The following is a 27994-nucleotide window of genomic DNA, read 5'->3' as shown; positions in this document are numbered from 1 at the left end:
CGACCCGGATCAGACTAGGGCTTACCTCACGTAACACACTAGACTAGGGCATCTCGTTTTCCCACCAGCCCTTCCACTCTGACTCGATAGTCCACGAGATACTATATAAACATCTCTGTGATTACACCAATAAATAAATGTGTGTGCTTTTGTGCTATCTACGTACGTGTGTTTATGTTCTGGGATTTAAAAAAAACTGACCACTCCGCATGGATATTAAGCCCATTATAAAGTATGTATATTATTTAAATGGATTTTCGGAAAAAAACCGAGGTTGTCATGCTTTTCTGATAATAGAGGAATTAAAAAATTAAAGAGTTGACTGATTTCGTTAATTTCAATTATGGTAATGTGACACTGTGGTTAATAATAAAAAAAAAAAGATAACCACAGTTAAAAATTGGGTATTAATAGAAGCATATGTGGCCCCTAAAACCTATAAATTAGTTTTAATTAAAAGGACAACTTTGGTTTTCCCTTGACAAGTGTATCTGAATATGTCAATGTGCTAGAGTAAAGGTTACATTCCTTCTCTCCTAAACCTGTCGTTAGCTCAGATATATAGTAGGCGCTACAATGTACATTCATTTGACACTGACAACGCTCAGACTGAATTTATTAGCGAATCAAGTTATCTTATAAGTTGTTTAACGAAAGGATTGTTCTAGACTATAGGCAATATACACTATGCAATATCTCTATCTATCTATCTATCTATCTATCTATCTATCTATCTATCTATCTATCTATAAATCTATCTATCTGTCTATCTGTCTGTCTGTCTGTCTGTCTGTCTGTGTCTGTCTGTCTATCTATCTATCTACCTACCTACCTACCTACCTACCTACAATACAAGATATATATATACCTACCTATCTATCTATCTACCTACCTACCTACCTATCTATCTATCTACCTATCTATCTATCTATCTATCTATCTATCTATCTATCTATCTATCTATCTATCTATCTATCTATCTATCTATCTATCTATCTAATCTGTTTCCTGTCTGTCGGCCTGTCTTTCTGTCTGTCTTTCTGCCTGTCTGTCAAGTTTTAAACCTTATAGTTTGTAGATATTTTATATGAAATGTGTAAATAAATATTAGTTAATAGTCTCTCCCTTATTCTCCCCCCCCCTCCCCATTACTCCTGTGAAATCTCGTTGATGCGAGTTGGTTTACAGGCAGTGACCCATCTCTTGCTATCAATACCTATCAATGTCTCATAGACTTGTTGACATTATAGGCCGCGATGCCTTTTTTTTTTAACACACACCTTTTAGAAGTATCAACTACACAGTCAACTCGTGTCTTAGAAACTAGAACAGGAACTTCTCTCTTCGGAGGTTCTCATTCCGTAGAATCTCTGATCACGTACGACGCTTGCTCCGTGACATACTTTTAAAAATATTTGAGAAACGAGAGAAGAATTGGAACGAAGAAAACTCCGCAGTTGGAAGTAATGGGTTCTAGATAGTCTGTGTGTAGTGTAGTGTAGAAAGGGCGAGAGACTAAATATGTCTATGGACAGTTTAAAAAGATCTACAAAGTAGGAACTCCCATTACGAACCAGATTTTTTTTTTAATCACGTATCTTTCGTAAAAAACTACAGAACTGTTCATAATAAAGTTTCTTTATAAATTTCTTTATATTGAAATTCAATATTTTTATGATGGTAATCACGTATCTTTTATATTAGTATTTTTAAAAATATTTTATTTTGATTTTTACATATTTTTATGTTGATAATGGCTGCCTGGTCGTGCGGTTTGCACGCTGGACTGTCGTTCAGATTTATCGATGGTCCCGGGTTCAAACCCTGCCCGCTCCCATCCCCCGTCGTCCTGGGGGAGGTTTGGACTAGGAAGTAATTATCTTCAACTCTGAAGGAACATCCGAAACATGTAAAACATTTTACAACATTTTTTAATAACTAATCTTATATGTTAATGATAACGTCTTCATTAAACAAGTCCTTTACTCTGTTGGACAGTTCGGGCAACAAAACAAATGACACCAAACATGAACTGTCGAACAAATCTCTCCATTTCTGTATTGACAGTTCCGACCCACTGACATATATTTTCTTATCATATATCATACAGGCGTTACTTCAAAAAAGAAGATGATTACGTCCTACGTGTCATACATTTAGTCATGCATATTAACCGATGACCTAGATTCTGCCAAGTCACTGGTTTTCCTCTGGCTAACTTAGGCAACCCATTCCATGCCATTAAACCTTGACTTCACATGAAAATCTCTAACACTACACAAAAATGTCGTGAAAAAAAACTTTGAAAAAGCTGAAACAAGGCGTTTTTTTTTTGTAAACTAGTTATAAGAAGTAAATTTTTTTTGCAACCCTATCCAATGTAACATACAATTTAATGTTCAGATCTTTATCTAGTAATTGAACATCCAAATAAGAACCCTTTTTTTTTTGCATTTTTTAGATGCATATTCTAGAATGATCTAGGTAATCAATCTAATTAAATGTACATAAAATGAATGAAATCAACACACTTGAATTATTTCGATCTAGGATTTTCAAAACATTTTCTCAATGGAACCTAACAGGAATTGTCAAATTTCATAGATTTGCGTGAATTATAACTCTGTATATAGGTCCGACCATTCCATTCTCTTCCCGTCTCTCTTTTGCTTGCATCTCTTTCTTTCTCCTGGTACTGTCTAAAGTTTTACAAGCCATGACGCTATCCGGACTTGGTGGTACAATCTTAACTTTAAACAATGACCAGAAGGGTCCAATAATTATTTCTATATTCAAATTACTTTTCGTTTGAATAAAAAACAAGAAAAAATATTTTTAAAAAATACTTAAAAAAAAAAAAAGATAATACCTCTTTTATACAACGTATAATGCGATTTTTTTCCCTTAAATAGCGTCTTTTCGCCTTTCGGGGGCCGCTAAAAACAGTGGAACATTTTATGCGCCCCCCTTCCACCGAGAAAAAATCCTAGTTAAGCGAATGTGTAGATCTACAAGACTTTATACTATTCCAATGACAGACCTTTAGATCTAGACTTAGAAGACGATGCGCAAAATGTTCCTGAACATTAATTTATTAGACTCTTGAATCAACACATTAAAAAATTCCTGATTTCTTTCTTTTTTTTTTTACTTTGAAACTGTTAAATTTCTAGGAAAATCGTTAGAGCCGTTTTTGAAATCAGCGTCCAGGCCCCACCCTCCAGTTTGTAAGTTCCATGAAGTTCTGACTTGGATAGAGGTATTGTAAAAAAAAATAATGTACATATTGATATATTTTATTTTGCTTCATTATTAAATCAACTATAATTAACTATAAAAATGGGAGAGGAATTCCTTTTATTTCTCTTTTATAGTCTTTTACACCGCTCCGCTGTTTCTTTTTATTGTCTTTTAAATGGTTACCTTTTAAATGGTTATTTTTTAAATGGTTATATTTTAAATGGTTATCTTTTAAATGGTTATTTCCTCATGTCGTCCTGACTTCGAGATGTCAACCTCGTTGAGCCATTACCACTAAGTACGACCTAGAGGTTGCAAGGTCACGTTATACACTCTGCTAGACAGTTTGCATTGAATGTCACAGCGTGAAGATCGGGCCAGAACTGATTCCAAGTTTGTTTACACAATGATTGATAGTGAGGCTCTGAACACACACACACACGTATGACACAAGCACACATTTCTCAAGGAATGCTGGGATATGGAGACGTAGACATTACGACATAACATAGTTTGATAGGCCTATACACTCCTCTCCGACGTCTTCCCACTCTTTTGTATAAACATACATACATACATACGCCTGGTAGTGCGGTTTGCGCGCTGGAATGTCGTTCAGACTTATCGATGGTCCCGGGTTCAAACCCTGCCCGCTCCAATCCCCCGTCGTCCTGCGGGAGGTTAGGACTAGGAAGTAAATTATCTTCAACTCTGAAGGAACATCCGAAACATGGAAAACATTTTACAAACACACATACAGCAGTGTTACTAATGCCAGTGTCACCCGGTGCGGTAAGCTTGTGGTGTCACCCGGCGCGGTAAGCTCATGGTGTCACCCGGCGCGGTAAGTTCGTGGTGTCACCCGGCGCGGTAAGCTCGTGGTGTCACCCGGCGCGGTAAGCTCATGGTGTCACCCGGCGCGGTAAGCTCGTGGTGTCAACCGGTGCGGTAAGCTCGTGGTGTCACCCGGTGCGGTAAGCTCGTGGTGTCACCCTCTTCCCAACCGACATCGACCCCCCTCTCATATTTTTCCAAAAAAAAAAAACCCAAAAAAACAAAAACACGTTTATAAAGAATCCATCACTATTTTTTCCCCTTTCTGTTCAAACAATAATACTAGAAGGAAATTGGACGTGGTTTTCTTTGTAGATGTTCACGCGCCTCTAGATCGGTCATCACTTTGTAAATAGCTCAAACTTTGTGCTGAATGTGCTCTGGTGAATTATTAACTTCATCCACTAGATCTCCCTAAAAAAAAAACAGGTAAGATCACAGAGAGCTGGGGATAGTTCTTGACGACTTCTTGTGCTTCGCCTCTACATTTTTTTTAGAACAACCGCGAAAGCTTCAAGACCTCTCCTTTAGGGTTTCTCCTGGCGTCTATAACGCACTATTTTTTTTGTCTGGTTGTTGCTGGTGTTGTTGTTGATGTCTTGAGTTGATTAGTATTCACATGAGTTCGTTTTTTAATTGCTAAGTTAATAAACAAGAATATACTTCTAAAATACCCTGTTTATAGAGCAATTATTGTACTCTTAATAATTAATGAATGTTAGATTTGAAAAAAAAAAGAACATTTTTTTACCCGGCTCATCTCTCCCCCATGAGAAAAAATCCTGTTTAAGCGAATGTATAAATCTACTAGACTTTATAATATTGCAATGATAGACCATTAGAGCTAGACTTACAAAACGGTGCTGGAAATATTCCTGCAAATTAATTTATTCAGCTTTTAAATGAATACGGCCTACATACAGAAATATCCGAAGACGTATTGTCTGATCAAGTCATCAATATATATATATTCTAGTTCTCTAGCCTAATTTAAACTAATATCCTTTTATTATTTGAAAAACTATAACGGTCTAACTAGAGCTTCCTCAGGGTGGAAAACATATATATATATATATGCCAAATGATAAAAAGAAATATATGTTGGCCTAATGTTAAAACGCTAACATACCTAAGGATGGCCAACTGGTCGTGCTTGGGAATGCGCTATCAAGATGCTGCCAAGTTCGAAGTGAGTTCGATACCTGCTCGTTTCCATCCGCTGTTGTTCTACGGGGATAGGATTGGTTCTGAAAGAACTATAAAAAAAATAAGCCTGAGCATTCGTTCCCGGCCTAATTATATCTATCAAGAAATACATTAACAAAATATTTTTAAAAAAATACACTACCTCCTTGACACAACCTATAATAATAGTCCGAAGATTAATGAGGACTACAATTCATCGGGCAATTATTTTACTCTTAATAACAAATGAAGGTTAGATTTAAAAAGTGAAAAATCCTGGTTAATCTACTAGACTTAATAATATTCTAATGATTGGCTTTTAGCACAGACTTAGGGACGGTGCGCAGAATGTTTTTGGACATTAATTTATTAAACTCTTATGCTTGCCCTGGATATGGCACAATATGTAGGTCACAGCTGGGGCTGCGCAGCCACGGGAAATATTGCATTCCTCATTAATCTTCGGACTCGAAGACAAGCCTTATTATTATTATCATTAAACTCTTGAATGAATAGGAAATACCCGAAGACGTATAGTATGTTTGTAAACATGCAGAGACACGCTGACACTGGTGACACACGCTCTTTCGATGAGTATGAATCGCTTCGATGTGCCTATGGCCCAGCTTACCAGACTACCGCGCCGCTAAGATCCTCCGATAGTTCCACCTTATTAACTAGCAAGGCGGATAAACTAAATCGCTGGACAGAACACTACAGTCTGCTATTTGGTGACAAAAGGTATATATCGGAGGAATCGCTGGCTAATATTCCTAAGAAAACTATGAGAGAGGAGCTCGATGACTCATTTGAGGAAGTTGAAACAGCAACTCATAAACTGAGAGGCTAACAGGCGAGTTCGCTCTAGGCTGGGAGAAGTGCGTGGTCCCACCTGAACTTCGAGATGCTCTAATCATATATCTATACAAAAAGGCAGACAAGTCTAACTGCTCCAACTATCGAGGAATTACACTTCTGTCAGTAGCAGGACAGATCTTTAGTAGACGTGCTGCTATCTGAGAGCCAATGTGACTTTAGAGCCGGTAGAGGTACCCCTGTCAGAACCTAAACCTGCCTTTGTGGACCTCGCCAAGGCTTTCGACACGGTCAGTCTCGATGGCTTATGGAGAATTTTGATAACCGTCTGGCCAGGGCCAGTAGTGCTTTTGGACGCCTCCATTGCGAGAGTTTGGCGGAATAAATCGCTCCGCCTGCCTAGAAAAAGCAATGTCTACAATGGTTAAGCCTGCGCTAGATGTGGCAAAATATGTAGGTCACAGCTGGAGCTGCGTATCTAACGAGAAATGCATTCCTCGTAGACTCGAAGAGAAGCCTTACAGTTTATTCAAGATAGATAGTGTCTAGTTCCCTTGCCAAATTTAAATTAATTTCTTTGTATGCTTTGAAAAATTAGAACGGTCAAATTAGAGTTTCCCAGTGTAGCCAACCAGCTAGTAATTCTTTTTCCCAACGATATACATCTACTGTCAAATTTTTAGGAAAATCGTTGTAGCCGTTTTCGACATCCGTGTCCACGAAGGAATGACTTGAATAGAGGTATTGTAATAAAATGCCTTAATGAGCTAAGGAGTACACACTCTGACACGGTATATGAACTTGCATTTGATCGTACTTTTTATCATCAAATTTTTCAATGATTTTGACCAGGGCCGAACAAGCTATATGGACATTCAGGCAAATGCCCAGTGGGCCGGTATCCAAATGGGCAGGTAGGACCACAGTTTTTTTGTTTTGTTTTTAAATCACGTCTATATTTTATAAGATAAGGGCCGCGTGGATGCCAATATGGCACGTATTATTATTATTTTAGTATTCCTTGCAAGAGGGCCCATTGAACGAAGTATTTTTTAAAAATCTTTTTCAGACTCTACCAGGGCCTACTAATTTAATCGAACACATTTTCTGAAATAATGTAATAGCCTGCATCCGATTAAAATGCAACACAAGGCCTAAATTCCTTGTAAGGATATAGTATTCACTGTGTGCAGGTATACATTATCAAACTTAACAATGATTTTTAGGACAGGTAGACCTAGAAATGGATGTCCATCATAAAATATACAATTAATGGGCCGGATGGTACTGAAATGCCCGGGTCGATTTGACACCCAGTCTGCCCCTGATTTTGACTGTGTTATTATCAACAGTGTGTGGGATTTCCTCAGCTATCTGTACACTCCAAGAGATAATGTTACACACATTTAAATTTAGTGGACCAAAGATAAATGTAGAGTAGGCAGCTGTCACTGAACGAAAAAGCATGAGATGAATAGGCCTAACCTCTATATTCCCGATTTTAGACAAAAGTTTGGCAAGACAAATTCCCTCCCTTTAATGAAAAAAACAAAACAAAAACAAAAAACCCATAGTTCACTACATATGATATTGTTTAAAAAATATTTCTTTTCATGTAGTGTTTGTGACTTTGTGTGTATGTGTGTATAGGGGTGAGAGAAAATGTGTTTAGTGGACTTGCTAGTCAGAAAACTGATCTAAATTATTCTAAATGTAATAGACCGTAGAATTGCATAATATGATCTAGCTACTTTATAATTAGACTCGAATTAAAAAATCAAAAGCATAGGTTTATATTGCAGTCATGTCTGCGTCACTAAGGTCCTTTTGTATTTATAGCGCCTTCCGTAAAGGGAAAAGACGTTATTTGTTTTGTGTTATTTGTCTGTCCGTCTGTCACGTTTAGATAGGCTATTGTACATTGATTTCACTGTAAATTTGTGGCTTGCAAACTTCATGTGCCGAACGGCTGCAATATGTCTATTCTAAAAGCAAAACTTAAACATAAATAAATAATTAAGCAAGCCGTATTTACCATTCCCCATATCCCCAAAACTTTCAGATACACATGCAAAGTGCTTTAAAAAAACGTGAACTAGAGTTTTGTTTGTTACTCTCTGCCTGATGAATTATCAACCTTTCAGTTGAAGTATTTAAGTTTAACTACATGTGACTGGACACACATTTTAACGTAGAAATCATCTGCCCCTCTTAGATCACCAGGTCTGAAGGTACCTTTACTTTACATGTGACTACACAATGTGTGTTGCATTCAACTAAAATTTATGTTTAAAAGAAAAGAGACGCAATTGAAATGTGGCCTTAAAAAGAGAGTTCATTTCTACCCTATCCTATATTTAGTCAGTGTCAAGATTGGAACCACTTGGATGATGGATGAACAAATAGGAGTGTGGACCGATAAGAAATCCTAACAATGACCCATGCATATTATATTTTGTACAATGCAGTGTGTGTGTGTGTATTTGTGTGTGTGTGTGTGTGTGTGTTGATGTTGGCGATGTTAATGTCAATGCTCGATCCAGAAAGTGTTGGCTAATAGCTATCTCAAACAGTTTTACAATGTTAACAGAGTACTGGTTTTCCAGTGTAGCAGCCATCTCAAAATACTTTAACTCATTGATACAAAAAAATCTCAACATTAGTTGAAATTAGGACAACTTTTATTATTGGAGATTTTTTATCGAGGTCGAATTATAATAGTTATGGATTTGCTTTTTTTTTAATCCTGTGTACAGGAAAGTGTGAATATAGTCTTTATAATCCAAGTATTTTAAAAGGTTTACTATTCTAATTCTTTACTATAACTCATTTTGAACTGTAAAATCACATTTCTAATCTCTTGCGCTAATAGCAGAAATAATTTTTATTGCGTGTCACGAGTACGATCATGAGTAACATCATGGGTAACATCATGAGAAGTATCATGGGTAACATCATGAGTAACATCATGGGTAACATCATGAGTAACATCATGGGTAACACCATTGGTAACATCATGAGAAGCATCATGGGTAACATCATAGGTAACATCATGAGTAACATCATGGGTAACATCATAGGTAACATCACGAGTAACATCATGAGTAACATTATGAGTAACATCATGGGTAACATCATGAGTAACATCATGGGTTACATCATGGGTAACATCATGAGTAACATTATGAGTAACATCATGGGTAACATCATGGGTAACAGTGATCTTTCAATATGACTTACCTGATATTGTTTGGTTTCTTTATTTCAAAATATCCCATAATTTCTCTTCTTTTTTTTTTATTTTCGTACGTTTTAGGTTTCTTTACATGACCTCCACATTTCTGGTATTGTTTTCCATTTTTGTTCAATAGTACTGTATTTTATTACTTACAGAATGTAAAGCGGATTTCAGCATGGAAATGCAAACGGAGAGGAGATTACTGTGTTTAAAATGTATCGTTAGAATGATTGATTTGTGTGACCCATTCATTAGTTTTAGTACTGTGATATGGTGGAGAAGGGGATTACTGGTACACCTCTGCTGATTTCCCCCCCCCCCCCAAAAAAAAACCCGTCTTTTCTCCTGTCAGGTCCTTTTATTTAGGGCTGTGCTGCCAAGTCTCTTTCAGTCGCGAGTGGGGGGCATAGGATATCAATATCAGTTACACATGTCATGAGTAGCATCGTGGCAAAAGTCTTCGTGTTCATTGGATTCGATCTCTGGGGCTTCATCATGCACTGTGATCATATGGTTCGACAAGTGCCCGCGGGCCGTAGGTTTGGCATCGCTGTAGTAAGGCTAAGGCTACTAGTTAAAGTTGAAACTACGGCAATGTGTAAAATCTATTTCTTCAAGCATCACCCCCCCCCTCTCGAAAGCATCCAACAGTGCCAACTAAAATGTAAATCTATCCAGTGTATACTATTTACAGTTTCTCTTTCACTCTGATTGCAGATCGAATTGAGGGCGCATTTTGGACACGCTTGATGAACAGGTAAAGCAATCAATCACGTCTGTTGAAAGGGGCAATGTGATCGATGAACCACTCAGCTGAGACCAGCCAGCTCCATGTTGTGAAATCTGATCATTTAACCACCGGTTACAGCTCCCACTTGTGGCCGCTCAACCAAATGAGAAGTAGGCGGCTCAACAACAACCTTATTTAATACACGTGAGTTTTAAATACAAAACATGCGAGGTCTAATATGTTTCGTTGTTTTTTTTTTTTAATCTGGAATTGTTGACGTGATTTCGCGTGATTTCACTTGTTGTCTTGGAGATTTTCATAAAATGGAGGCAAATCCATAAATACCATTCTTTGGTGTATCCGGTGTAAAGAATACGGATGTATTAATATGCTACGATGTAAGATTGTGTAATAAATGTTGTGCTCTTTTTAGTAATGTAGAGTCAAAAAAATGTAAGCATAGAAGAGATTACTATGAATAAACTTTGGAATGAAGGGCTCCAATAATTTACAATGTAGGCTATCTGTTTCTAAAAGAATGATTATTCTAGAAATTCCTTTAATGGTATTTATTACTGCAGTTCCTCTTGCCTCTTATTAGATTGCAAACTCCTCATTGGTTGGATGGACACGGATTTCGAAAACGGCTTTAACGATGTTCCTAGAAATTTATGTTTATGTATATCTTTGGGTATTCCCGCAATCGACGCAAATGTTTTTTTGTATACAATAAAGTGATGCATAAATAAAAAGACATTTTGCGCACCCTCTTATGCAGAAATTAGCTAGACTGCTTTTAGGCCTAATAGAACTTTATCGTGCTTGCAATGACTCCTTGCAATATTAAATAATTAGCCCACAAGTATAAAGAGAATAAGGATGGAATGATTTAAAAAGAAAAACACTTTTTTTTTCTGTAACTTGTTTTGACTTCATCTGAAGTAGAATAGGGCTTCAACCTCAAATAGTAGCATTGAATACATGGCAGCTGTAAATAGCTCTATTGAATACTCAGTAGCTGTAAAGCGATGCATGCTTGTGTGTGTGTGTGTGTGCCTTGCAGTAGTAAGCCCAAGTCTGTGTGTGGGAATGATGTTTGGCAATCTGCTGTAGATGTGAACACAGAGGTGTAATGTCAGACGTTGGGCTAGAGATCAGCCCTGGTGTCAAAACAATTAGTTGTCTGGCCGATCAACACAACCGTTGTCTGCTTATCTCTTTCAGGGATGTGCTGCTCACCATGATACAGCTCAAGATAAATGCTGCCTTTGGTATCATCCTTATCATTAGCGTAAGTAGCATATGTAGGCCCTATATGTGTGTGTGTGTGACTGTGTGTGTGTAACCGGAAAAGTGCGAAATCCGGTATTCCATAGAATGCCTAGTCTATATATTTTGATATATTTATATTTATTATGGATACCGGTAGATTTAAGTTTACTACAGCCTATATTTCTCAACGCGTTTGCTGATTTAATTTCGTTTGTCGCCAACTAGCATAAGTAGGTCCCCTTTTGCTAAAATAAAGTTAAAACACTTTTCTGCATATTTTTTAAAAAAAGGATTTTCTGTGCCTCTAACAAGAGAAGAGTCACTATTGTGGAACAGTTTGCAGCTACTTTTAGTTTTCATTTTTTTGCTCCGTAATGGTTAGACCTATGGAAAAACTAAAAGTATCTAGGCATTGCCCATCCATTTTCCGATAAAAATAGACTCTTTGTTTAGTTTTTCAACAGATATTTACATTTTATATTCAATTCGACTGAGATATAGGTAGTCACAATTACGGAACAGGATTTTTAAAGAAGTCACAATTGCGGAACACGGTAAAAATGTCGGAACAAAGCCTATATAAAGCATATATTTTATTAGTCTAATACTTGAACACCTTATCCTTTACATTAATTTTATTTTATTAAAGCTTAAGACAACACATTGTCACTTTTAGATTATCTACCTCCTCTTTAATTGTATTTGACGACACACTACCCTGATTTTCCTTACAAGTTTTTTTTTCCACTATTCTTTTATCCTTTTTTGTTATATTAATATTATATATATATATATATATATATATATATATATATGGCATAATATGGTATTATGATTTGTCTTCTTTTTGCTGGACGTATGATAATCACAAATTATATATTATATGTAAAATTATTCTCTAAATGCTTTTAAATGTATGTATACTAATACAAACTCCGATATCTAAATCACTATGTAAATATTAAGCTAAATGATAGTAAATGCGCAGGTCAAATAAATAACATCTATAGTGTTCCACAATTGTGACTATCTTTAAAAAGGTAAAAACAGGATAAACACCTCCTAATTTTTTAAAAATTGAATTCCTGGTAGATAGCTATGAAATGAAGTTTTTCCTCATCCATTTATAAACCGAAAAATATGTGTATCATGCAGGTGATGTGTCATTATCATTTTTAAAAAGCATTAAGCCATGGCCTATGCTGTTCTCCTGGTACGTGAAAAATAATGGACGATTCCACACCTGTCAACTTTAACCTGGAGTCAAAATTAATTTTCTGCTGTGAAAGGAAAACCCTTATATTGGAAATGTAGATAAATGGACCATGCGCAGTACCGTTACAGTAGTTTAGCAGAAAATTTCAAAATAAAGTAGATTTTAACTAATTTCGACGAGCTGTTCCACAAACATGCCTGCTCCGCAATAGTGACTCTACTATATAGCTAGTACTAGTACTATCATTAGTACTATCATGGCTAGAGACACTTTTGACAATATTCTAGTCTAGCTGCTCTCAATAGTAATGTATAATGTAAATACCTCAATTAGAGAGTAAGCTAACAGGAAGAGAGAAAGTTAATTGTTTATCCTGCAGTGTATTAGTCTCGGCCGGAGAAAGAGGGGGGTGATGATTAGGAGACCGAGAAATATCTCAGAATCTCGCAGTTAGCGCCATAGTTTATACCTCATAATATCCTGAAATACCAAAAGTGTCTATACGGACGTAACCTGACAATCAATTCATACAATCTTATCTTTACTTCCTCTACAACTTGCTTGCTAACAATAATGTTATACGCAGCTACCGCCAACATCTTGTCAATGGAATCTTTATAGAACCTGGCCATTCAGTGTCTTCAGAAAGATATGAAGCTAAAGACAAGAACTAATGTTCCATTAGCCTCGTGCTGTTGAAATATTGACTTTGTATTGTACATTATATCACTTATGCAAAATATGCGCAATACTGTAATTAGATTTTGTTTGGAGTGACCTTGTTGTTGGCTCTATAAGTTTCAAATTACTATGTAGACTGGTATAAAAAAAAATTAAATTACAGGATTTTGCGTCCTTCTTGAGAAAATAACCTACCTGGCATCTTCTGGGATTTTAAAAAAAGCATTGCTCTGTTGGCCAATATGTAGACCTATATATTCTGATCAATTACCACATGAAGACAAAGGGAAATCTAGATCTAAAATGGAAACTTTTAAAGTAGTCTAGTTTTATAAATTAAAAGAATAAAAACATATAAAATACTTGCACGACTTGAATTCGAACTCAGGATTAGAGCCTCTTTAAGGGGACTTATACCAGCACAAACTTATGTCAAGTACGATTTCTTTCCCTTGTTCGTTTCTAAATCAAATAATTAATTGATGATAGTTAATTACCTATTTTTTTTAATTTTTAAAAATTGATTCTTGTTTTGTCAGGTACTAGAATTAATTGGGCAAAATCTCAACTTGATCTGAAATAGGGTGTGGGAGAAATAGCGTGTACAAACGTTTTACCAGTTTGACAGAAAGAGTTGATATAAGCTTTGTAAAAAGGCTAATAGTCCTATTCTAATTATAGAACACAAAATCTTCCCCCGTTTCATGTTATATAGAACTATATTATAAATTACTTCAATCTGGAGCAATTTATTCAACTCCTAAACAAGCGATAGAAACAAAATAATACTTTTTAAAAACAAAGCTTATCTTAGAAAGGAACCGCTAAGTCGCTAAGCCATTTATCTTGAAATTACGGGATTTTTCTCCCTGCTATATAAAACAAAATAAATTAGTACTAAATGATGAGCTAATTAGTTGATTTTTTTTTTGGATTGACACATATAACATTATTATCGACTATGAATTATTATGAAAATTTCAACTTGATCAGAAAATGTGACGTGGCAGTAAAATAACGCATCAAAAGGGGATCTCAGTGCTTTTTTGTGACGGTACGCACGGTGCGGCGTACCGGTACCTTTTTCAATGTGGGACATTATTAATAATTTATTAGTAGTTAAAAAATAGGCAATCCATCAATGAGTACCGGCACCTATTTTTTCACAAAAAAGCACATACGCACGCACACACACGCGCGCCTACACACACACAAACACACATATATATATGTACACACACATATATATATATATATATATATACACACACACATCTCTCATTAAATAACCTTTAGTCCTCTTATTTCGAAATCAAACAAAATAATTAATCACCAAAAAAAACAAAAACAAATTAACTAATTGTTCAATTTTTTTTATTGATTTATGTTTAATTAGGTTTAATGAATAATTGTGCAAAGTTTTAACTTGATCCGAAATCGGGAAATAGGAGAAAAAAAACATGTTCAAACTTTTTACCAGACAGACAGAGTGAGGTGATATAAGCTTTGTAAAAATAATAAAATACTTGATGAACTAACTAGAAATGAACTTTTATTTATTATCATTGTCTGACAACAATGATTAAAGACATGATTATATGTAGATCTATTGACTCTATATATACTTTGACTCTTTATATACTTTAAACTTTAAACCATTGACATCTTTTAAATAATCTTTTACAGATTCTTCACCAAGCACTTACAGGTAAATAAAAAACAAACAAACTAGGCCAGCTAGTATACATATAATTGTCTACTTTCAATTGCACCTTTCAGTTGTAATAAGTTTAACTAATGATATTAGTATTGCTTTTTTGGTTGATTTATGTGTTGCCCTCGACAAAGAATAATTGTTCAAAGTTTCAACTTGATTCGAGAATGGGAATAGGGAGAAATAACTTGTACAAGATTTCATCCAGACAAGCATAGATATGTAGATGATAAAAAGATTATAAAACAACAACAAATACTGTTAGAAATGGCAACAACGGGATTCTCGTGTATCCTGAATGAATGAGGGAAGAGTCTAACAAAAAAAAACAGAAAGACGTGGCTCCATGGTTGTGTGGTATGCGCTCTGGGCTGCCGATGACCCCAGGTTCAAATCCTGCCCGCCGCCATACCCCACTGTACTACGGGAGGATTCGGCTAGAATGTAAAAATCTTCAACACCGATGAAACATTCGAAACATGTAGAACAAATTATTTTGAAGTCTACATTAAATACAGTATTGCTGATCTGTCAAGCTTTATGGAATTTCATGTCAAGAAATAAATGGCATGAAAATAAAAAATGTTAAATTAAGTTTTCTTAGTTGCAGTTCAATTCTAAAGTAGTTAGAAATAAATGATAGGTCTTATAAGTAACAGTTTCTTTTTTTTTTTTTAAATATTTTCCGCTAATCTCATTCTTTCAAATATCAGTAACAAAATCGTTTTTGCTTTAGCAATATATTTTAGGGCGGCTCTAATGGGTACCCGACATTAGTTTGGGAAAAGTTAAGGCGGTTGGTCGTTGTGCTGACTGCATGACACCATTGTTAACCGTGGTCCATAGTAACAGATGACCTTTACATCATCTGTCCTATAGACCGCATGGTCTGCAGGGGTAATATTCAAATACGAATTCATAACTACAATTATAGCGATGAGATTATTTTTTGTCTCTAAAAGCGTAAAAAAAGGGTCACCGTTTCAGCACGTTTCTTCCATTAGGGTACGCCAGCGGTTGAGAAAAGCGGAACTAAACCTTTTTTTCTTATACCTACTAGTGTCTCAGATATTAACAAGCTACGCCAATGTTTAGAGATAATGTTTATTTAAAATTGGGAGAATGTGGTTTTGATGAGTGACCATCAATATTATGATCATCAAACTCATTGATTGAGGGCTTGAGCGGTTCAAATCCTCACTTGCAAAAGTCCTGGATAGATGTCCATAGACGAGTGATAGGCAGCCGCTTACAGTGACTCAATTCTTAGATTTCTTCAAGTTTTAAATGACGTCTCTTTTTGTCTAACTTTATAAAGGCATCTGTCCATGTCATAGTTGGAAACCTGAATTTGAAGCAAAGAAATTTAACTGCCAAGATAGGAACTGGAATATTTCAATAAGACCATTTCGACCAGAAGACGCTAGGCTTTGTATTGGCACTAAAAATGCATTTTCTAAGAAGCTTGAAAAAGTAAGTATTTAAATTAATATATAGAGATATACTTAAATAGCAGAGAGAAAGAGATAGAGAGAGATAGAGATAGAGACTGAGAAGAAGAGAGAGAGGAGATAGGGATTGAGAGAAATTGTATCTTTTATTTTTAAAGCAATACAAAATAAAGTCCATTTGAAAGATGTGAAAGAAATATTAAAGAGTATGTAAATCTATGCAGGTCTAGCCATAGGTATAGGCAAACTAAGCAACGGCCTAGGGCCTTCGATTGGTGGGGGGCTTGCACAGGACTCCTTAACATTTTTTTAGACAAAAAATAGCGAAATTAGTCCTCAATGCTGTTGTTTGAGTCAGGGCCGCCGCGATGTTTTTGGCCGCCTGCGTGCGAAATTTAAAAATGCCGCCCCCTACTTTTTTTTTCTATGTTTAAGAACGAAATTAAAGTAATACAATTTCATAAAAACTGTCCTTTTTTTTTCGGCAATAGTGTTGCCTATTTAATTTTTAAGCGTTGTAAAAAGCTCTCCCTGGAGATAGAATTGAAGATGCGGCAGGTTTCAGCTCAAGTCGCCAAGGGGTAGAGTCCCTGGGCCGGGCCGTGGCGCTGAGCTTATTCTGTCGTTTTCAGCTTCGGAAATTCTTTCTCGTAACAAGAAGAGAGAATATTTTTTTTTTAAAGCCAATATTAATGTGTTTTCTTTTAGAGCGGATTTTTCATCCTAGTAAAAAAAAAGTTGAGGGTCATATTAAGTCTAGTAATAAAGAAGGAGAGCTGGTCAACAATGATAAAGAGGGAGAGCTGGTCAACAGTATTATGTGAGGACTTTCTTGATACATATAACACACGGACGTCTGTAATGGAAGTGATCTTGTTATGATCCTCTTCATAGAATGTAAGAACCTTCATTTCACACAAAAATCGTCACTATAATGAAGTGCAATAGTCGGAAGAAATTCGACCATTCTGACATAGAAAACTCAGAAGAATCACACTAGCGGAGATGTTTAGACATGTTTTCTTTAAAAAGCTTTTACCCATATTATTGCATTCGCCTCTCCAAGTCTACAATAGACAAAGTCTTATTAGAAGATGAAACGACGCCTCTTAGTCAAGTTATTTTAATTTTTAAACATCGGTAATTATGTAATTTTACTAATATTACCAATATATTAATAACTACAATGAAAATAAAACTTTTTTTTCTCCCCCCCCCCCCTCCCCCCGTTTTTGGTCGGTCGTTGGTTTCTAGCTTATTACAACTTTATGTAGATCTACATCTATCATCGCCCACAACTTTTCTACGCTTAACTAGCGGCTATTTTTTTAACATAAAAGTGAAATGATTTTAAAATTGACTTTTTAATGACTAGATCTGTTTTCAATTCGACTAATCAACAATCTTTATAAGTAGTAAGTAGATACAGTTACTGGAAAGAAAAAGTAACAAATGTGTTGACTGATCTGCTTCTGTAAGCATCATTCCAAACAAATATTAAAAACAATCCGCGAAAATTCAAGGTCAGAAAGCAGTTGGCGCCTATTAAAAAAAACGTGGGAATCTTTTTTTTTTTTATTTCATAAAGTTTCCAAAATAACTTCCATGTAGGAATATCTTTTTTTTTTTAGTTTTTAAAATTTTAAAATATTTAATTTTTTTTTATTAAACTAAAAATTAAAAAAATAAAGGTAACCTTGGAATAATAATTTGGCCACCCCCTAAATTCTGCCGCCTGCGTGCATTGCACACATTGCACAATAGGTAGCGGCGGCCCTGGACTTAGAGTACACTAGGTTTTTAATATTTTTTTGTTTTTCTATTTCATTTGGTGCCACCAAACTCACTTCGACACTAGGGCATCCAATTATCTAAGGCCGGCCGTGATATATGCAAATGTTTCACAATGAGAAGCACACTGTTCCACTATTTAAAATTATATAGAACAAGCCTATTAATGTAGAATAAGTAGATCGAGATCTAGGCGTGCTTGGCAATTTTTTTTTCAAGAACTAACACACACACACACACACGTGTCGCTGTTACATTTACAATGAAATGTTGATTTCATAAACAATAAAATTCAAATGTCTCTCGTATACAGGCCTTAAACACACAACTGTGTTTTGATCAAGCTTCTGTATGGTAGAGAAGTATGTACTACCTATGCAAAGCGTAATTCATTTCTCTTGCGCTGCCTCAGAAATTCACATGTCAAGAAAAAGTGTGTAGCACTGAGATACAAGATCGAGTGTGTCTTCCCAGCATCTGTACAATAATCAGACATAACTGGCCGTCCTCATCTCCGATATGTGGATGTAATCCAACGGGACCTCAAAACAGTGAATAGTGATGTTGACTACCGGATACATAGCCCTAGGTCCCACTACGTGGAGAGAAATGGTGGCAAAGAAAGCTATGGACAGCGAAAAAACATTGACCATAGCTCTGGAAGAAAAGCATGCCAAACGAAAAAAACACCCAAAGCGATACATGGATGGGAATGCCTCTCGAGAATAGCCTTCCACAATCTAGCTTTTCTACGAGATGAATCATAGTTATTCTACGAGATGAACCATAGTCGTTCTACGACTGAATTATGTCAACTAATATGCGCTTTTTATTAAAGCATTTGAAAGAGGGAAGACACCTCAATAAAAATCCTTCCCAGGGCCTACATTTGAAAATACAAGCATTACAATACTAAGCTACAAAGGAAGCTATCTAAAATACACCCTTTTGATATATCGACCTAGGGGATAATGACAACTGACCTCGCAAACACATTTGAAGCCCCTAAGCATAGGTAAGAGGATCCTTATTACCAGTCAAGGGTCAGTACTGTTGCAGAGCAGAGCTGCCACTTCATCCAAAAAAATTCTCAGTGGACATTCTTAGGGGGAATAGTGTTTCCATTTAATGAAGCTCGACCCTAGCAGTGCTAAAGAATGAAAGTTAATTCATTTCCACAATAATAATAATGATAATGATAATAATAATAATGAATATTAGTTCGTTTTTCACATAATAATGCTAATACTACTACTAATAATAATAGCTGATACAAAAAGCATTTATTTAATAGCGTCTTTAATTTTATCTTGCAATTTAATTTTTCAAAACATTCCTTTTATCTAGTGTGACGAGCCATGGAGACTAGATCCCATACCACCAGATACTGAAACGCTTTTTGTAAGTAGAGTTATACAGTTATAGAATATTTCAGAGTTGCAATGAGCAATATAAACACTGGAATTATTCACCGGCTACGCCCGTTGATTTGTTCCCAGGCTATAAATTGTTTCTTTTGATCAGTACTCCTCCCTTTTTTTTTTCCACTTTCAATAAAACGAAAGAGACCCCATTTTTTTGTATCCCAAGCACCACCGTCCCAATAAGCCTATTGGTTTTCTGGCTAGGATCTCCGCCCCCCATCTTTTTTTAGCATTTCCAGGAAAACACCCTGCATTTTGACCTTTCCAAAATTATATGCTTTTGGAGCGTAAATTCTAGTATCCTTTGCGTTGAATTGGAGCGGCCCACTTTATAACGACACACACACACACACACACACACACACACACGCACGCACACGCACACGCACGCACGCACGCACGCACACACACACACACACACACACACACACAAAAACCTATTTTAAGCCCATGAATTTTAGTTTTGCTTTTCTCCCCTCCCCACCCCTTCCTGGTTATGGTTATGTTTATTTAACACATCTTGTGGTATGCTTTCTGGACTGGTGTCTCGGTGGTCCCGGGTTCGAACCCTGCCTGCAGTCATGCCCCGCCGTCTTCTTTAGGGAATTTTGAGTTAGGATGTAATAATTATTCATTCTGAAGGAACATACGAAACATAAAAAAAAATAATTTTAGGCCATGCCGAGCTCATTAATCCTTGAAGGACTGTCTACCCAGAATCCAGAAAAACCTAAATGGGATGCTAGATATGCTAACCTAATAATACCCCCCCCCCCCCAAAAAAAAAAAAAAGTCATAAATACAATCTCTGACTTTTGTTGTTGTTGTGTTCGTTAACGTAGATTTACCTAAGTGTGAAGTGGAGCAGCCTTGCTGAATTACTTTTAAGTGTTTATTTAAGTAGTTTGTATTAATCTTAAAAGTAGTTTCTTTTGAAAAAGAACTAAGTAAATAAAGAATAAGTGTGTTTATGTATTGGCTAGATACAAGGTTTGTTGAAATGAATATAATACAATTTATCAAACGTATAGAAAAAACTAAAAAAAAATCCAATAAGAACATGGATAAAGTGTCACAACTCATAGGTTTTGAGCATAGGCATAGCAGTGTTTGCTGTTATTCATTTGATTTATTTCAATGTAACATATTTCTATATCAGATGAAGATACTATGTTATGGCTATGGTGATGAAGAGCTTTGTCAATCAAAGGAATATAAATTAGACTTAGCAGGTAAACATAACTTATATAAATTTGGCACACACTAGATTACTTTAGAAGAAAATCTTGATCCGATTTGTTAACCAAATTTTATAGTTCATTCTTATATATATATATATATGTGTGTGTGGATTTTCCTTTAACTTTTTATTTTATGTAAAATCTTCAGTATTAACATGGGCGCCGGCAGGATTTTTTGCATGGGGGTGCAAGATGCCACCTATTTTTCACAGTCGTAGCCTCAACTTTCTTGTTATAATATTAAAGAGAGGAACTGCCCCCCCCCCCCCATTCGGGCCCTCATATCTAATCGATATTAAGTGCACAGTAAATACTTTTTCTCATGAAATAAAAAAATAAACTAGACACGTGAACAAAGTATTTTACTGTACACATTGTTAACTTTATCTGTGCGGCCCGTGCTTCCCTACGTTCGATCAAAAAAACAACAACTGAAAACGTTGATTATGGTTGCAGAAACTGTCAATAACTTTACTCATGAATTGCTTCTCGTCGCAATGGACAAGCTGGTGATGAACGAGTATCGCGCAGTTCTAATATTCTTCTTTGCATTGCAGCTTTTGATTCGTTTTAGGATGAAAACAAAACAAGTTGAACTGACCATTATTATTGCTCGAAAAGCGAGACGTAATGAAGAAACTTAAGAATCAAGATATGTGATGTAAAGTCGTGTTCTGTTATAGCTCCCAAAATTCAAACAAGTGGTTTTTTTTTCTCAGTGTGTCTGTCGACTGCGAATTTTCGGCAGAACCAACTCAATATCCGGTATCAGGTTTTTCTGCCAGCAGTCTCTCCTTCCTCAAGATGTTCCTCAGGATGGTCAAGTTGGTTTTTGATTATGTCATTAATAAGACTACTGATGTGCTGATGAGTGGACACAATGTTAAGTTGGAAAGACTGCAACATCATGGAAACTGGTTCAAGAACAGATGAATACTTGACGACAATGAAAAGACAAATCAGAAACACAAGAGGAAGAGGCATTTACAACACATGTGCAGTTTGTCTGGTTTTCCCTTTTGGACGTTATTTTAAGATCCGCCAAACAGCCAAAGATTTCAAAGTTGAGACTTAAAGCTCGAATGGATTCGTATTTTCTCAATCCATTGTGTCTCCCACAAAAGAGGTAAATTTAGTACCATCGCTATAGCTAGGGTCAGTTACGGAAAAAGAATGCTAGGCAGCTTTGGCCGAGTAGTTAGTCCATGTCTAGACTGTACAATTAGACATATGAAGTGCGTCTCTCTGAACCACAGAGAACCAATAAAATCGAATACAATCGCAATCAACAAACCGAAGATTCAAAGACATCTACTCAGTGTCTGGGTTATCTGCAGTTTCATCACTTCAAATACCCAGCCAATGCAGTTTAAAAAAAAACCATCATATTCTAGACCTTATCTAAATATTATAAAAAAAAATAATTGTGGCATTTTACGTCTCGAGAGACGATTATTTTCCTTTGCAACTTCTTGTGTGACTAAAGAGGCCAATCCTTTGTACAATTATTTCCCTTTGCAACTTCTTGTGTGACTAAAGAGGCCAAATCCTTTGTACTTTCACCCTTCTTTCTACTACTATTGTGTTTGGCATCTGCAATCCGGGACCCCTCCTTTATTCTCTCTCTCCGTGTGGATCTATCCAGTGACACCTTTTTCCGATCTGTTAGTGTCGATTTTGAAGGGCTTTATGTCACGTTTGCATACATCAGTATACCTTAGCAATGGAAGACCAGTGGATTTCCCGTCATCTGTTAAATCACTACACAGAATGTAGTCTTCTAGTTACACTAATAGCATATCTTTACATTAACTGTACTTCAGTGGAAGCACTACTTGTTCAGTTATTACACTTTATAATATTCTTATGATAGGCCTTTAGATTTAGACTTAGAACACAATGTACAAAATTTTCATGAACATTAATTTATTGAACTCTTGAATCAATAATACATGTGCGCCCGCAAGGTGGGGGGGGGGGTACACGGTGGTGAAATTGCACCCCCCCCCCTGGATTCTGACTATATCTATATCTACGTAATAAATAAAAAAAAAACAGAACTGGACGATGGATTTCACTGTAAAAATAAAAATCTGGCTAAAATGTGGCTACTCAGAATTCACAGGCGTGCAGGTACATGGTTGGCCATCAATGCCTGATACGCCTAGGCTAGTCTACTACTACATTAACCAGTGGAAGCAGGTACATGGGTGGCCATCAATGCCTGATACGCCTAGGCTAGTCTACTACTACATTAACCAGTGGAAGCAGGTACATGGGTGGCCATCAATGCCTGATACGCCTAGGCTAGTCTACTACTACATTAACCAGTGGAAGCAGGTACATGGGTGGCCATCAATGCCTGATACGCCTAGGCTAGTCTACTACTACATTAACCAGTGGAAGCAGGTACATGGGTGGCCATCAATGCCTGATACGCCTAGGCTAGTCTACTACTACATTAACCAGTGGAAGCAGGTACATGGGTGGCCATCAATGCCTGATACGCCTAGGCTAGTCTACTACTACATTAACCAGTGGAAGCAGGTACATGGGTGGCCATCAATGCCTGATACGCCTAGGCTAGTCTACTACTACATTAACCAGTGGAAGCAGGTACGTGGGTGGCCATCAATGCCTGATACGCCTAGGCTAGTCTACTAATACATTAACCAGTGGAAGCAGGTACATGGGTGGCCATCAATGCCTGATACGCCTAGGCTAGTCTACTACTACATTAACCAGTGGAAGCAGGTACGTGGGTGGCCATCAATGCCTGATACGCCTAGGCTAGTCTACTACTACATTAACCAGTGGAAGCAGGTACATGGGTGGCCATCAATGCCTGATACGCCTAGGCTAGTCTACTACTACATTAACCAGTGGAAGCAGGTACGTGGGTGGCCATCAATGCCTGATACGCCTAGGCTAGTCTACTACTACATTAACCAGTGGAAGCACTACTTGTTCAGTAGCTACGTAGAAGTTAATTGATTTGATGGTGCAAAAAATGTCTAGAATTTGGGTACTCAGAATCCACTTGCACCCCCCCCCCCCTGCGGGCGCTTATGGTATTAATGTAAAACTTGGTGCTTGGGCAGATGGTTACAAGTATCAATCCGGCCCCGTTATAAATCATATAACATTACTATTTAAACTATAAGGCTATCATTTGATATTTAAAGAATTCAACAACAACAGATCAGACATGGGGATATCAATCCGGAGAGATGATATTAAATAAAACAAACAAAAAATAGCAGGCTCTCATTTATATATATTTTTTTAATTCATACGTTTAAATATACACCTGTTTCAGACAAATATCGAAAATGAAATGGATTTGTAGCCTTGAAAGCAGACGTGTCCAACCAAAATCTGCAAATGCCTTATACATTTCCGACACCCGTGTTACTGCCGTATCATCACCACACACATATATATATATATATTATTTATTTATTTATTTTATGTCTTTCAGAGTTACAGGAGCGCAATCATTGTCCCAGTGTTGCTAGCACGACCCAGTCACCATACCATCCAACTGTTCCTATTACTTCTGAACCAGTACACAATCAAAACCTTTCTACTTATGTTATCGTTATCTCCTTGGGCATAATCCTATTAGTCATTATTTTTGGAGTACTTATTCTTCAATATACAAAAAGTGAGTTGTAGATGCACATTATCATCTGGTCTAATGCATAGACTTACATAGATAGTATATATAAGTCTATGGTCTAATTATAGTCTTCTAGCTTTAAAGCTTAAAAATATTACGCCAAGAGAGCTAATTAAAACTTAGCACTGGTGAATTTGTTTTCAATAATGTCATTTTTTTTTTTTACAGAAAGGAAAGAGTTTGCAGTTCAGTCAAGTTCCGATTCATCTACTGAAAATCAAGAACAAAGCATGTCTTCAACGAACCATAACCAGGACGAAGACTCACTCTGCCCTGAAGACTTTCCTGTCTCAACAAACCATAACCAGGACGAAGACTCACTCTGCCGTGAAGACTTTCCTGTTTCAACGAACTATAACTCAGAAGAAGACTCACTCTGCCCTGAAGACTTTCCTGCCTCGTTAACAAAATGCTGGTCTTGTATTACTGTTGAAGTTGGCACTATAGAATCTGAAGGGCAGAGTCTGATGACTAATGTGACACAGCCTCATACTGAGGGGAAGAAATCTCATGAGACAGATTCGTTGATTGCAGAGTGCAACACATTGCGGAGCTGTAATATTAAACCTTCAACTATTACCCGGTTACTCGAACCTGTTCCTTACACTGACTCCGGATATGAACATTCTGAAAATCAATCATACGAATTGCAAGTGTTTGCTAGCCAGTGTGACTCAGGATTAGGTCATTCACTACCACCTCGCACTGACTTTTCCCCCAGAGGATTTACGTCGAGTAGATATAGTGACTCGGGACAATATTCAATATCACCAACCATTGATTACTTGCCCCGGGTACTGAAGCAATGTTGCCTGTGTGACTCAGGACTAGGTCATTCACTACCACCTCGCACTGACTTTTCCCCCCGAGGATTTACGTCGAGTAGATATAGTGACTCGGGACAATATTCAACATCACCAAGCATTGATTACTTGCCCCGGGGACCGAAGCAATGTAGACTAGGTCACTCAATATCTCCTAGCCTTAAATACTTGTCCCTAGGACCTATGCGATATAGACATGGTGAATCAGGAACAAGCTGTCCTGTATCTTGTCTAAATGACATGCCAGATGGGTGTGCGTCGAGGCATGAACATTTACTAGGCAATGTGCAGGAGAATGTGCCTCCATACCTTGCCATGGCCCACAATTTCGACAAATCCCTGTCTGAACTACAACAACTAGGCGCTCATCTACAACTACCGATCCTTGAAATTCCTAAAAAAGAACTTCCGGGTCCTATGATTCCTATACCAGATAATATTTAATTGAAAATGTCTGAAGCAAGAAATATTTTGATTGATTGTGGAAACAAACTAAAATTCTTATCACATTAAAGTGTCAGATTTTATTTCAACCTTCCTTTCTTTGGTTGTACCTCACCTAAAACCTGGCAATGGTAATAATCACTGGTTTTAGATCAAGATCTACAAATACATATATTTTGTTTCTTTTAAATACATGAATTTCCTATATTTTCTTCGATAACTAAAAAAACACAAAACAATTTGAAGCAATAATGACTGAAGCACGGCGTTTTCCTCAAACGTTACTTTGCAGTTAGGCTAAGAAAAAAAAAAAGTCGACATCTGTCCTGAAAAGATCTATAATTGTTTATAAAAAGAGCACTTCGACAATACAAGCTAACAATGTAACAGAACCGATGAGTTCAGTGTCTATACTAGTGGCTGTTGAACAAGAAAACAGTTCCACGATGCAGATTAACCATGTTGTATGGCCGGTGAGTCCAGAGTATATCGGTCTATATACTATGTGATAACAGCGACCTAACCGTGAATCTGGGCCAGTGAGTTCATCGCAGTCTAACAACAACGTGTCAGAAAATTGTTTAAAACAACTAGCTTAGCAGCGGATTTGGTCTAAAAGAATTTAGTTCGTAACAGAGGTGCCCACGGAAACGCTTTAAAAGACAAGCTTAGGCGCCAACTAGCTTTCTTCTTCTTCTTGAAACTGTCAGGTAGAGCTGAGCCTTCGGCTCTTGGAACTCCAGGCCAGCAAAAGTGAACAAGAGCTCCCTTTCACCGGCCTGAATGAGAACTGTCTGGCGGGGTGTCAGACTCGCTGCCAGAGACCGCGTGCACAGGGATCCCTGCCATTTTCCTTTTCTATACCAGGCTAACCGTGCAGGACACGCATTTATGTAACGGCCCCTTGAGGAACGGCACCTGGATTGTGACAAGGTTGTGGGAGCTTTTTTACAACTCCGCACAGTGCAATGAGGATGCTCTCGCACCCCCTTATTCACCCCCACGGGAGTCTTGTTTTGCTACCCTTTAGCCTAATCGTTTCCTCCTACGATCGTAGCTTTAACTGACATAGAAGGGAGCACTGGTTGCAGGCAGCTTCCGAACGAGACAGCTTGAAATCACTTACAAAGGCCGCGGGCTACTTATGTGAGACTAAAAAAAAATCCTCTGCAGAGGACAGACGTAAACGGCAAAATGAAAATCTAAATCGACCACCGACGGATAATGGTTATATCTGCGCTGGATGTGGCAAAGTATGTAGGTTGCAGCTGGGGCTTCGTAGCCACGGAAGATACTGCATTCCTCATTAATCTTCAGACTCGAGGACAAGCCTTATCCTTATGTATATGTTGATTAATTACTGTACATAAAAAAAGTTATTTCCTTTGTGTTCAATCCAGCCTTTATAGAGTTGGTTATTTGAGATTAACTTTTCAACTGCCATTCATTAACTGTGTTTAGCCATTTTGTCTTTACCTTACGCGTCAGCAATCACCATGACAACGTTCACACTATTCATAATGTATTCCACATTTCCTGTCACGGTAACACACGCTGCACTGAGTATTTCGTGCAATCAAATGAAGCAAACGAAGAGATGTATGGAAAAGACGCGGCGAGGACTCGCGGATAAGATTCATCAATGAATTCCTCTGTGCATGTGGATACTGTAGGAAGCTCTGACATTATGTTGCCTGTACATAGCCTAAATGATTTTAACACATTATCAACTGGTTTAAGCTTGATTTTGTGAAATACAATCAATGCACTTATCTTTTTTTTTCTTTTATATCATATATCACTATAGGCTGAGTCTTAGGCCCTGCTACCTGCTTATAAATACTTTCCTAATGCACTCTTTTTGTTCTTTGACTCAAAGCCTTTTTAAAGAATTATTTAAGCTTCATCGCTAGCATGGCAGGAGTTATCTTCCCGTTACCCCTCCCAGCCCGAAAAAACAACAACTTTATATTGTTTTGCCAGATTTCGTTACAGTTTGAGCTAACTACCATTTAAAAAAAAACACCTGCTTAAACATTTCACTCACAGCTCACTATGTTGCTTACATAAAGAAATATATAGTTAGATGTAATCGCTATAAAAATTATCCTTATGCAATAAAACATTTTGGCAGCTCACTTTTGGTTGATATTATTTAGTTGTCAACGTATGGTAGAAATAGTGAAGTTGATGTTTATCTTTTTACATTTT

General features: G+C 36.9%; 2 protein-coding genes across 2 annotated transcripts in view; one reads left to right on the top strand and one right to left on the bottom strand.

Moving 5' to 3' along the window:
• Positions 1 to 27921, top strand: LOC106056559 (uncharacterized). Its single transcript, XM_056025673.1, has 9 exons — positions 1 to 232; positions 10031 to 10247; positions 11268 to 11334; positions 14899 to 14920; positions 16245 to 16399; positions 19516 to 19569; positions 20752 to 20824; positions 24315 to 24500; positions 24684 to 27921. Exons 3-9 carry the CDS (start codon positions 11284 to 11286, stop codon positions 25781 to 25783), a joined length of 1641 nt encoding a protein of 546 aa, XP_055881648.1. The 5' UTR covers positions 1 to 232; positions 10031 to 10247; positions 11268 to 11283; the 3' UTR covers positions 25784 to 27921.
• The window catches only part of LOC106056555 (serine/threonine-protein kinase Nek4-like), a 130670-nt gene that overhangs the window by 96370 nt on the left and 6306 nt on the right, over positions 1 to 27994 (bottom strand). The window lies entirely within an intron of this gene.

This window comes from Biomphalaria glabrata, chromosome 4 (genome assembly GCF_947242115.1).
Source record: "Biomphalaria glabrata chromosome 4, xgBioGlab47.1, whole genome shotgun sequence".
Classification (NCBI taxonomy): Eukaryota; Metazoa; Mollusca; class Gastropoda; family Planorbidae; genus Biomphalaria; species Biomphalaria glabrata.
This window is presented reverse-complemented; position numbering and strand designations above follow the sequence as displayed.